The sequence below is a fragment of the Sander lucioperca genome, chromosome 8 (assembly GCF_008315115.2).
Source record: "Sander lucioperca isolate FBNREF2018 chromosome 8, SLUC_FBN_1.2, whole genome shotgun sequence".
Taxonomy (NCBI): Eukaryota; Metazoa; Chordata; class Actinopteri; order Perciformes; family Percidae; genus Sander; species Sander lucioperca.
The window spans coordinates 40321746-40334542 of NC_050180.1; the positions used below are offsets into that span (position 1 = coordinate 40321746).

The 12797-nt window shown below is 41.0% G+C and overlaps 2 protein-coding genes across 4 annotated transcripts in view; one reads left to right on the top strand and one right to left on the bottom strand.

The window, feature by feature from the left end:
* Positions 1–577: 577 nt before the first annotated feature.
* Positions 578–5095, top strand: LOC116046603 (galactose-specific lectin nattectin-like). 2 transcript variants are annotated; one of them, XM_031295006.2, is made up of 7 exons: positions 578–716; positions 999–1061; positions 1348–1372; positions 2236–2318; positions 2722–2856; positions 4345–4456; positions 4604–5095. In XM_031295006.2, the coding sequence occupies exons 2-7, from the start codon at positions 999–1001 to the stop codon at positions 4663–4665; spliced, it is 480 nt and encodes a 159-aa protein (XP_031150866.1). In that variant the 5' UTR covers positions 578–716; the 3' UTR covers positions 4666–5095. The 2 variants fall into 2 exon arrangements, with proteins under 2 accessions (XP_031150866.1, XP_031150865.1); XM_031295005.2 differs by having other exon boundaries at positions 611–716; positions 968–1061.
* Positions 5096–9651: 4556 nt separating this feature from the next.
* LOC116046593 (MAGUK p55 subfamily member 4-like) overlaps positions 9652–12797 on the bottom strand; it is a 50390-nt gene continuing 47244 nt past the window's right edge. The window contains exons 20-21 of one of the 2 annotated variants that reach the window (XM_031294984.2): positions 11522–11656; positions 9652–9894 (exon numbers count right to left, since the gene is read on the bottom strand). In XM_031294984.2, coding sequence (XP_031150844.1) covers positions 9709–9894; positions 11522–11656 — 321 coding nt within the window. In that variant the 3' untranslated portion in view covers positions 9652–9708. The remainder of the gene's footprint in view (positions 9895–11521; positions 11657–12797) is intronic. The other variant, XM_031294986.2, reaches the window with a different exon arrangement.

Genomic DNA, 12797 nt, shown 5'->3' on the forward strand with positions numbered 1-12797 from the left:
ACTTTAAATGACTGTGGTACATAACCTGGTCAGAATGTTGCTCAAGTAAAAGTATTAGGAAAATATTCTTCAAATCAAAAGTCATCATCATAATCAATATGCACAATAGCTCTTTTCACAGTATTATATTATTATAGAATATATTTTCTCTATCAAGTAAGAGCATTTTAATGTTGTAGTTTAGTAACGTGGAGTCAATTTAGTTAGATACTTTGTATACTACTGTGTAGATTAGTAGTATAAGTACATATCGTTTTATTGTGTAAAAAGTAACTGTGTCACATAAATGTAGTGCAGTAAAAAGTACAATATTTCCCTCTGAGTTTTGGTGGAGTAGAAGTATTCATTGAAAAAAGGCAATACTTGATTAAAGTACAAGGACATTGGCATGTAGGCTGCAATTTGTTAATGTTTCACCTCTAACTGGAACATAATTTATGTAACAAGTGTTTACTTGTTCCTTGAGCCTTTCTAAGCATCACCATGGTGATCATTGATTTAAACCTGTTTTTTAGGTATCAAGATTTTCAGATGCCACGTGGCCTGATAAGGGTCTCTCTCAACTGGAATAGAGGGGCGTAACTAGAAGGGTCATGCAGGCGTAGACGTACTCTCTTGTGGTGCTTTGATAAACTATATAAAGAGGGAATATCTTCCTTTACTGACAGTCATCAGCTTGTTCTTCTCTGTGTCAGCCACTCATCACCTCAGCAAAGGTAATTATATTTCAATTTATTATCACAATTTCATCAAGAGGGCATTTTATATTTTGAGAACACTTCATATAATTATATATATATAAATCATTATAATTATTATAATTAATCTAAATATTAAACCATATTTATATTATTTAATATATATATATATATATATATATATATATATATATATATATATATATATATATATATATGTCTCACTGATCACAGTCATTAATTGTCTGCATTTATGTCCTTGTCTGCAGTATGTTGACTTTGTTTAACATCTTTCCACAGATGGCATCAGGCTTTCCGTTTGCTTTGTTGCTCTGTTTGTCCATCGGACTGTTGGCTCCATCTGTAAGTAAAAACTATGCAACTATTAATTTAAAAAACAACTCTATGTGTTGCACATGGAGAATAATGCAGTGGTTTCCTAACCTGTAAGATTATGAGACAGTTATTAAATAATGTTACTAGTTTTAATGTAGGCTGAGTGCAAACTGTAAGCTGAAACATTAGATAAGTTTGTTCTGTGAAGCACTTTGGGCTGCATGTTGTATCAAAGGTGCTATATAAATAAAGTTGAGTTGAGTAGTCCTGTAATTAGACTGCTCGTGTTTAATACGTCTTTTTGTGATCACAGTGCCATGGACAAACCTCCTGCCCAGGTCAGTACAGTATCTCTGACTCGTTGCTCTGATTGTATTTGACTTGTTTGTTCATACAGTGTTTGTATTTTTTGTTGTGTGTGTGTGTGTGTGTGTGTGTGTGTGTGTGTGTGTGTGTGTGTGAGTGTGTGTGTGTGTGTGTGTGTGTGTGTGTGTGTGCCTCCTTCCTCTCTTCTCCATGTTGGTTTGTTGTGGATTTTTCAACTTCTTGATTTTACTAATCGAGGAATTTTCAGGGAGACCAAGATGTTGCAAATCATAAGATCTTAATTCAACCAAAGACCTGAGTTACTCTGCAGAGGAACTGAAGACATTCTCTAGCATGCAACTCATTTATACATTTGGGAGGATGGAGTCCATATCAGTACATCACGCGTTTAACATTAGGTACCACATAAGGCCATTGACCTCGCTGTCCCTGGATGTACACCCAGATGTTAACTTCCCGTACATCTGCTCTTGACTGATTGCATCACGGGGAAAGATATCTTTCGTCCTGATAGGGATTAGGGAGAAACATTTTTTGTAAGGTTTCTGAAGGAAGGATGGGAGGAGCTTGTAGCAACATTATCTATCTAATTTATAAATAATACAAACAGAAGACATGCAACACTGCTTCATAGAAGTTTAAAAACAAAAGCCAGCTTGTTACGGACAGGCAGAGGTGGATCAACTTCACATGCTTCACTCAGCGCAGTCTGCTGCCGGCCGGCACAATGGGAGGAGACACACACACACACACACACACACACACACACACACACACACACACACACACACACACACACACACACACAACAAACAATACAAACTGCTACACAACAACAATCTAACTTTCTCTTTATTCCAACATTGTGTTGAAGGTTCCTGCCCTCCTGGATGGACTCAGTTCGGCTCTCGCTGTTTCAGCTTCAACTTCCAGGGAAAGAGTTGGACCGATGCAGAGGTACAGCAGTTTTATCAAGACTGTCCTGACCTATATTTAGATTTCTAGTGGCGGTGTCCTCTAGTGGCTGTAGTAGTTATGACAGGAGCAAAAAATTAATCGTAAAGTGATTTTTTTTTTTTTCCATAACTACTGTCATAACTACTATGGCCATTAGAGGGCGCCGCCACTATAAACCTAAATATGAGTCCTAATTGCTGCTTGAACAAACAACTTATGGGACTGTTTTTTGGGGGAGGACAGTCTCTAAAAGTATTAATACTTTGTTACAGTAAAAGTCTTGCATTGTCCAAAGGTATGTCAGTATATAAATGAGATGTCCTGAGATTACATCTGTTAAAATTGTGATTAGGTTTATGTTTTATTCTTAAATGTTTTTAACTTATTATATTGTCTCCATTAGAACTTCTGCAAGTCTGATGGTGGGAATCTGGCCTCAGTCCACTCAGAAGAGGAACATGTATTCCTCAGAGACTACATTAGGAAAGTGACCGGTGAAAACAAAAAGACCTGGATGGGAGGCTTTGACTCAGTGCAGGTGAGACTTTTATCATCACAGGAAGTAATGTGACTCGTTAGAGGATGGCTACCTGACCCCAGCCAGGTTCGGACAGATATTTAGAAATGATGTTCACATCAGCATGATAAGGCATTTGTTGTAAAATGGTGCTGTGGCTCCTTTAAGAGAGCTCAGTGTGTGTGTGTGTGTGTGTGTGTGTGTGTGTGTGTGTGTGTGTGTGTGTAAAGTGGGCAGAAGAGAGATAGAGAAAGAGGAAGCAGACGTGTAGATGAGACCAGAGCAGAGTTGGTGGTTGGAGTATTTTACACAGTGTGTACGGTGTCCGAGATGAACTCCAGACTGAAAGCCAAGTTCATTCATCGTGTCACCAGAAATGGGATTTTAACGCCGACGTTATATAACGTCGGCCCTGGAGGTAACAAGTCTCCCCCGGTTTTCTGACCATGGTCAGAATCGGAGCAAGCAGCAAAGGTTAACACATTGAATATTTTAAATTAAACAGCTGTTGCCCCGTGTGTGTTATTGCGCTCATCTGTTGACATTTCCGAATGTCTTCCTACAGTTGCTTAACATGCTCATTTTCAGGTTCATAATTGTATTTAGAGGTTATATCAGAATAGTTTTACATGGTTTAATTATCTAAAAACACCATATTTTAGTTGTACTGCACATTGCTGCAGCTCCTCTTTTCACCCTGTGTTCAGGTCTCTGTTTTAGCTACAGAGTGAGACCTCTCACTGCTGGAACATCTTTGTTGGCAGTCGCACATGCTCAGTAGCTAGGTAAGGACTACTAGCCAGTCAGAAGTAGAGTATGAGGGCGTGCCCCGACAGTATCTAGGTAAGGACTACTAGCCAGTCAGAAGTAGAGTATGAGGGCGTGCCCCGACAGTATCTAGGTAAGGACTACTAGCCAGTCAGAAGCAGAGTATGAGGGCGTGCCATGCTAGCAGCTAGGTGAGCATTATAACGTGTGTTCCAAAGTGACCACGTTTGTCTCTGAAGTAAAGGCTGGACTACAATAGAGCTGTTTGGAGCAGTTTGTGAACAGTGTTTTCTGTTGGAGATGGTAAGTCCCTTTGGGGTGGACTTTGGGCTTTTTCACTTTCTAAACCTATAATGTGCACAAAATGATATATAACACAATAAAGGAAAGGGAAAATGCCAAAAATAATATAATAATAAGCCTAATATGAGCACTTTAATAAAAACGGGCTTTCCACACAAATAAATGTACATGTGTCATTAGTATGAGAAAAACATTAGATTTTAACTGTGTCAGGCTCAGGTCGGGTTCAGTTACTGCTAGTTAGACGCGGGCCGGGCTTGGACAGAAAAATGCGGCCCAATCCGTACTCTATCACTCGTGTCTCGAGCTATCGAGAAAATGAAATTTGATGAAAGAAATAAAGAACAGAAAGAGGAAAATTACTCTAAATAAAACAACAGAAAAAGGAGGATCCTCTTTTGATTTTACTTTAACTTTGAACCAATCTCTCTCCTCCAGGAGGGTGAGTGGATGTGGTCTGATGGATCCACATTCGACTACAAACACTGGTCTCCGGGGCAGCCTGACAACGCCGGCGGAGTCGAGCACTGTCTTGAGATGAATTATCGCGGTAAAAAACAACAACATATAAAACATCTTGTCTTTTAAATAAACATGATGATGCAACAATGATCTTTAAACTTATAGCAGGTGGTCATATTTTGCAGTCTGAAAGATAAAAAGTTAGACATTAAAACTCTGGAAACTCTCTCTACAGACAAATGGAACAACGCGCCGTGCAACATAATATCTCCTTTCTTGTGCTCCAAGAACCTGTGAGGCCTCCCTCCATCATGATCTCACTACAGCTCATCTATAATCTCTATCATTGATCCTCTTTCAGTTTGTTCTGCAGACAGAAACAGCTCTCTGCTGACAGACTCACTCTCACTTGTTTATTATCTGAAGAGTTAGGAAACGGTTCACGTTTGAGTTTTAACATTAGAAGGAAACTGACTCTCTGAGCTGGACAAAAACATAATCAGTTATTGGACTTTTAATCTAGTAAATAACACAAAATGAAATACAGAAAACATTCAAATACTCTGACATCTTTTCCATTTTAGTTTAGTGAATATTGTCTGTCAGCTCTGTCCAAAGGTAACAACATCCACCTACCAGACATGAGTGGTGATGATCTTCTCTTCAAAAATGTCCAAATAGAAAATAAAATCCAAATGTTGTTAGAACGTTCTGTGATACAAGAGGAGTTTCTGGTTTCTTTATTCATCTGTTTTCCTTCACTTTATAATCAATAAGCATTAAAAAATAAAAGACATATTGTCACAAACAGTGTCTGGTCCTGACTTACTGACTCTCGTTTTCTTTAAGGCGAGACACTACAGGTGAATAGGCTAAAATTTTAAAATAATAGATATCTCCATGAAACTTCCTCAGTTGATTACTTACACAAGTATATAAAAAAAATGTATTACAAGTTTTTGAAATGTGTATGTTTAATTATGCAAATTATGCATTTTCTCATTAAATATGTGCGATTTTGCATATATTTTCGGTAGATAGATCTGAACATATGATAAAGCCAGGTGCAAAATTCTTTTTTCATTTTGTTTACACACAAGATGAAAACAAAATTACAGAGGGATTTCAGGATATCTGCTTTCATTACCTAGGAAATCAAAATATACTGCCCATAGCCCTAAAAAATCGACTTTTGCCATGTTTTTTTGCTTAAAATGTCACATAAATCAGGGCAGGAATGATTTATTAACAAATCCCTCTGTAAATATCTTCAGAATACTACTAAGTGCCTCAGCTTTCGAGATCCTGAGCATATCAGTTTCTCTCATTGAATTGACCGTCACATGTGCTCTGAAGCCACAACTTCTCCGTAACAGAAAGCATGGCAGAGGCACCTTCATCAAGGTGGAGATGGCCATACTTGCTGCTGCCTCCAGCTTACTTTTCCCACAAAACAGTCCCCTCAGTCAGCTGATGGTGAAGATAACTAACCAGAACCAGTCCCCTCAGTCAGCTGATGGTGAAGATAACTAACCAGAACCAGTCCCCTCAATCAGCTGATGGTGAAGATAACTAACCAGAACCAGTCCCCTCAGTCAGCTGATGGTGAAGATAACTAACCAGAACCAGTCCTCTCAGTCAGCTGATGGTGAAGATAACTAACCAGAACCAGTCCTCTCAATCAGCTGATGGTGAAGATAACTAACCAGAACCAGTCCCCTCAGTCAGCTGATGGTGAAGATAACTAACCAGAAACAGTCCCCTCAGTCAGCTGATGGTGAAGATAACTAACCAGAACCAGTCCTCTCAGTCAGCTGATGGTGAAGATAACTAACCAGAACCAGTCCTCTCAATCAGCTGATGGTGAAGATAACTAACCAGAACCAGTCCTCTCAGTCAGCTGATGGTGAAGATAACTAACCAGAACCAGTCCTCTCAGTCAGCTGATGGTGAAGATAACTAACCAGAACCAGTCCTCTCAGTCAGCTGATGGTGAAGATAACTAACCAGAACCAGTCCTCTCAGTCAGCTGATGGTGAAGATAACTAACCAGAACCAGTCCCCTCAGTCAGCTGATGGTGAAGATAACTAACCAGAACCAGTCCTCTCAGTCAGCTGATGGTGAAGATAACTAACCAGAACCAGTCCCCTCAGTCAGCTGATGGTGAAGATAACTAACCAGAACCAGTCCTCTCAGTCAGCTGATGGTGAAGATAACTAACCAGAACCAGTCCCCTCAGACAGCTGATGGTGAAGATAACTAACCAGGCTCCATTCAGCACTGGTTCATAACACAACAGAACAAAACTAATTATGACTCATTCAAAAGACCAATATTTAGAACATTGGAGAAAGCAAACAAAGTAGACTAAATTATTATTTGACAGATTATCTTCACACTGTCAGAGATACGAAGAAGAGGCGGATCCTGACTAAATACAGGCTCAGTGACCACCAGCTGGGTCAGACAGAGATACACTTCCTCCTCCACGGGGAAAAACTATCTTCACTAAGAGAATTACACCTTGGAAAAATAGCCAAAAAAAGTTAAGACCAGAAGAGAAGCTGGTAGTTCTCCTAGGAGAGGTGACAGCAGCTCCACTGACAGCTACATATGGATCTGCCTGCTACAGCCTGAGGGCCTCACACCACTTAGGATCCCAACATTACAGATCTGTTTAGTAGCCTATTATATAGTAGGCTAATTATATTATACAAAACTGTATGAGAGAGAGAGAGAGAGAGTCTGATTACCTCCGCTGTCTGAACACTCCTGTTTTCTGAACGATAGTTTAAACATCGACGTACTATGTGAAGGCATTTCATCATCTGTTGTCTTAGTTTGTAATCCCTTGTCTCTTCTTGCTAATGACAACTGTTTTCGTCTTCTCTGACGTGATTTTCGGCCGTTTTCGACGCATTTCTTTCAACATTTTGAGCTACCGCGGAAATGTCAGAGCGCGTCACGTGACCATTCTGAACGAATCACGTTGTCAGAAATTGGCATCAGCCAATGAGATTGCGCATTTTGAGTTAAATCCCCCCTTTTACTTTCACGATTGGTTGCTGATAAAAAGGAAATGACCATATTTGGATCCGACAGCATTGTAGAGGAGAAAGAGAGCTTTCCAACGGTATATGTGACGACAGGGTGCAGACAGCGATCGCGGAGCAGCGCGATGATTTAGAACGCCAACTTTTGTTGAATTTAGGTGAAATCTACCGACGCAAACAGACAAAGTGGAGTAAAATAAAGACCTAAATGTGTATTTCGGACTTTATTTCACCACAAGTCTGAAAGAAGACATGTTATTGAAGCCAAATAGCCCAAAATCTCAAAATTGACCAGTGAAAAAAAAACGATGTTTTTGCCTGCCGTGTCTCGCCTTAAAGCAGTGTTTCTCAAATGGGGGTACGTGTCCCCCTAGGGGTACTCTGGGGGACTACAGGGGGTCCGTGTCCCCCTAGGGGTACTCTGGAGGACTGCAGGGGGTCCGTGTCCCCCTAGGGGTACTCTGGAGGACTGCAAGGGTACGTGTCCCCCTAGGGGTACTCTGGAGGACTGCAAGGGTATGTGTCCCCCTAGGGGTACTCTGGAGGACTGCAGGGGGTACGTGTCCCCCTAGGGGTACTCTGGAGGACTGCAGGGGGTACGTGTCCCCCTAGGGGTACTCTGGAGGACTGCAAGGGTACGTGTCCCCCTAGGGGTACTCTGGAGGACTGCAAGGGTACGTGTCCCCCTAGGGGTACTCTAGAGGACTGCAGGGGGTACGTGACATTTTTTGCAAAATATTTTTCAGTTCCAAGGGTGTAGTTACTTTTTTTTTTTTTTTTTTTTCAAGTAAATCACTTTTTTCAAAGTTTTTGTCTCTGTTTTTGAAGTTTTTCACCATTTTTGGAAGGTTATTGTCGTTTGTTTTGACCTATTCTTACCTTTCTTCCTTACTATTTTCTACTGTCTTTTTTTCTTTGAAGTTTTTGTCTCTTTTCTCAAAGTTTGTCGCTTATTTGAATTTTTTGTCACTTTTGTCGTCCTAGTGTTGCCTTCCTTCTTTATACTGTTTTTTTTTTTCTCGAAGTTTATTACTATTTTCGACCTATTCTTGCCTTACTTCCTTCTTTCTCTTTTTCTTTCTACTGTGTGTTTTTTTGGTGGTTTTGTCTCTTCTTTTCATCATCATATAAATGTTTTCCAGGTCCAAGGCTGATGTTTAGTAAATCTATCGCTGACATCGCTGTATTCTTCCTCTTTATGGAGACTTTTTTTTCTACCAAAAATTATTCACGCTGGTTAGGGGGTACACGGCTTAAAAACACTGTTCAAAAGGGGGAACATTATTGAAAAAAGCTTGAGAACCGCTGGTGTAAAGGGACAAAGAATTATATATTTGTGACTATTTGATTCCTTTTCTTAAAAATCTTAAATAATTACAATAAATACAAGATTAAGATGCTAATCCAAAATACAAATAAAGACATTGATGAATAGATTAAATAAGATAATAAAGTTTATATTAAAAAGAAGTAAAAGTACCCAATACCACAGATTAGAAATACTCAGTTATTAGAGAAAATCATGGATTAAAAATATAAGTGTCAGCATTAAAATAACCAAAAGTAAAAGTACACATTGTGAAGAATGTCAGAAATATATATATTAAATATTACGTGTAAAAAATACTGTCCATAAATAGTATAATATAATAATATAATAGTTTCATTAAAATAAACTTTAAAGTGCAGCGTTCAACAGTAGCGATGAGGTAACGTGAGACAACAGACAGTTTGATCAGTCAGCCTTTATTAGTTATTAATATATTGTCCTGTTCCAACACATCTCCGTCTTTTATCTCGTTATTCTCACTCGTAGAGTTGATATCCTCATCGCTTCCTCTCCTTCCCTTCCTCTCCTTCTTATCCTCTCCTTCCATTTCTCTCCTTCTTATCCTCTCCTACTTATCCTCTCCTTCTCTTCCTCTTCTTCTTATCCTCTCCTTTCCTTCCTCTCCTTCTTATTCTCTCCTTCCTTTCCTCTCCTTCCCTTCCTCTCCTTCCCTTCCTCTCCTTCTTATCCTCTCCTTCCATTCCTCTCCTTTTTATCCTCTCCTACTTATCCTCTCCTTCTCTTCCTCTTCTTCTTATCCTCTCCTTTCCTTCCTCTCCTTCTTATTCTCTCCTTCCTTTCCTCTCCTTCCCTTCCTCTCCTTCTTATCCTCTCCTTCCATTCCTCTCCTTCTTATCCTCTCCTACTTATCCTCTCCTTCTCTTCCTCTCCTTTCCTTCCTCTCCTTCTTATTCTCTCCTTCCCTTCCTCTCCTTCCCTTCCTCTCCTTCCTCTCGTTACTCGTCCGTCTGGCTCCAGCCGACGGGGATCCACTGCGGTTCGTCCTGCGCCGCCTGGATGACGGAGCAGAGCTGCATGCAGGCATCCTGCAGGTCGTCGTTCACCAGCACGCTGTCGAACAGATGTTTGTACTTGGCCTCCATCAGCAGGGACGCCTCCTCCAGCTCCACAAAGTCTTCCTCCTGCAGGACGGGGGAACATGGGACAGCGCTTTCATTAGGAGTTAAAGTCACAAGTCTTCACGACTCTTCTAGGTGAATGCTCAACAGATTCTAACTCCCATCGCGTAAAATACGGACGCTTGGTCAGGTGCCTTTTGCGTTGTTATTGACGCTAAAAGTCTCCTTTAACGTCATATCTAAACGCGTGTTATCTAAACGCGCTTGGTATGGACTATTGGCGTCACTTTTGATGCAGTTAGGTTAAGGAAAAGGTCGTCGTGGGCTTACGTTTACATAGGTAAAAGAAGAACGGGACAGTTGGGTTTAAGAAAACGAAGAATGGGACAGTTGGGTTTAGTAAAAGAAGAACGGGACAGTTAAGTTTAAGAAAAAGAACGGGACAGTTGGGTTTATGAAACGTGGGACACGACCCCCCGGTCTGAGTGAAAGTCCTGTGTTGTTTGACCTATCCACCCCCCCAATCAACCTCCCTATGCAGATTTTCGGCCTTTCATACTACTCGCTACCGTAGTCGCTCTTAGTGCTACGTCATCTTCAAACGCCGTGTAGCTGCTGCTCTCCCTGGTGCGTTCTAAAAACACACTGAGGGGCGATTTTTGCGTCGCTTCAGACGCTGACAGCCACCGTCCAAACGTCCGTATTTTACGAGTTCGGAGTGAGAACGGGTTGGTGCCGGCAGTCCAAATAAGACAAAGATGTCGGAAAAAGACGCAAAAAACTTTGAAAAAAGAGACAAAAACATCATATAAAAGCGACAAAAGAAACAAAAAGAGCATAAAAAGCATAAAAAAAATAATAGAAAAAATTGTCACAAATTTGCAGAAAGCTTCAAAACGTCAAAAAAGCTTAAAAAACATCAAAATAAGCTTCAAAACGACATCGAAATGTGTCAAAAACCTCGAAAAAAGCGCCAACAAACCCATTGGGTGTCTGTATTTCTGTTCATCACAATAAACTGTTTCTTCAACTACACTAAATGATGCAACTAAAGCTCCTTCATTTCCACTTTGAATGTAAAGTTAAAGGTGCACTATGAGTTCCTGCAAAACAGAGCGAGCTCTCCCCTCCCCCCATGTTTCCATAACCGTCATGACTAACTAACTGTCACTAACCCCCACCCCCTCCCCAACCATCTTGTCTGTGATTGGTTGGAACGTGGTTTGTTGTATTTTGGTGCCTATCCTGTGCCTCTAGTGTCTTTTTGACGTTTACGACCCCTGTGTTGTCTCCCGAGACCGGGCTTTTTCACGGTGTGTTCAGGGACCAGGCAGCTAGCGGGTCAAGGAGAGATGCCTATGATTTGAGACAAAAATGAAATGGCCCTGAAACCATGCAGGAACTCATACTGCACCTTTAAACCTCCAGCTGAGCGTCGCCCAAAACCTTCTCACTGCTTTCATCAAAGTCACTTTCGTACCCTAATCAATGTCCACGTACATGTATGAAAACTCACGTGTAGATTCTTAGATCTGTGTAAATTGGTTATATTTGTACTTTGGGGGAAAAGCACAGCGCAAAAGACATTCATTCGGAAACTATTTCAAATGTGAAATAAACCATTTGGTGTCTGAACTCTATTGTTTTTTAATCTCTGTTCAGAGAGTTCTTATTGAAGGAAAGCTCTTACTGTGAATGCTCTGTTGACGGTGCACTTGGTGATGATTCGGGCGTCTCTCCGGGTTTGTCTCAGTCTGTCCGGACTCGGAGCTTTGATGAAGATCACGTAGGGCTTCAGCTTCTTCGTCCGCAGCGACTGGATGCTCTGACAACAAAACCAACACATCTGGGATTAATGTGTTACTCCGCAGCTAATAAATAGTCCCTAATAAATAGTCCCTAATAAATAGTCCCTAATAAATGCACTGTTTCCGTGGCCGGGTTAGCTCAGTTGGTAGAGCAGGCGCACATATATAGAGGTTTATTCCTCAACGCAGAAGGTCCAGGGGTTCGAGTCCAACCTGCGACAATTTCCTGCATGTCTTCCCCCTCTCTCTCCCCTTTCATATCTAGCTGTCCTATCCATTAAAGGCAGAAATGCCCAAAAAATGATCTAAAAAAATGCACTGTTTCTTTGATAGAAACCACAGAGTTGCTTTTTTAGGAAAGGAAAAGCTACAAATTTTAAAATCTGTAAAACATACGACCACCTCTGTCTTAAAAGCCTTGATTCAGATGAAGAAAAACTCCACACACACTTCAGGAAGAGCAGAGACTGTTCTTTCTGGAAAAACGCTCCCATAGGTAGTTTGTTCAAGCATCAACTCTGACCCACATTTAGGTTAATAGTGGCAGCGCCGTCCAATAGTTATGATGGGAGCAAAGCAGGAAGAGAGGTGACGAAGATTAAGAGCGTCACACCCCGCGTAAGGACGTAAACAAAGACAGGACTTTCACCCAGAAGACCGGGATTCAGGTCCCGTTTGAAAAGACAAGGAAACAGAAAGTTGTTTTAACTGTACGGAACAAACGGAGCTACGTCACATTCTGCGACACGTGGTAACCTTCAGGAAGTGAAGTCACGTCTGATTTGAACAGGCATGCACCGAATCCAGGATTCAGATTCGGCTGAATATTGGGCTTTTTGACGGGGTTGGGTTTCTGCCGACCCTTAGAATTTTTTCCCAGCGAACCGAACCCTACGCTTGCACAAAGCGCGCTACGCTGGTGGCCGTAATGACAGCACCGTTGATTACGGGAAGGTTTTACGTAGGCGGAGCATTCAAAGTGAAAATGGAACTGGTGAGCAGAAAAGTTTAGTTTGTCAGTACTTTCAGTCAAAAGAAGGCCATTCAAGTCCAGCTACATGTTCAATCTGCAATGCTGATTAGTCTGGTGGTGGCGAGGACCCTAAACTATACACAACATCACCGCTGTTACAACATCTGGTATGAAACATCCGGAAG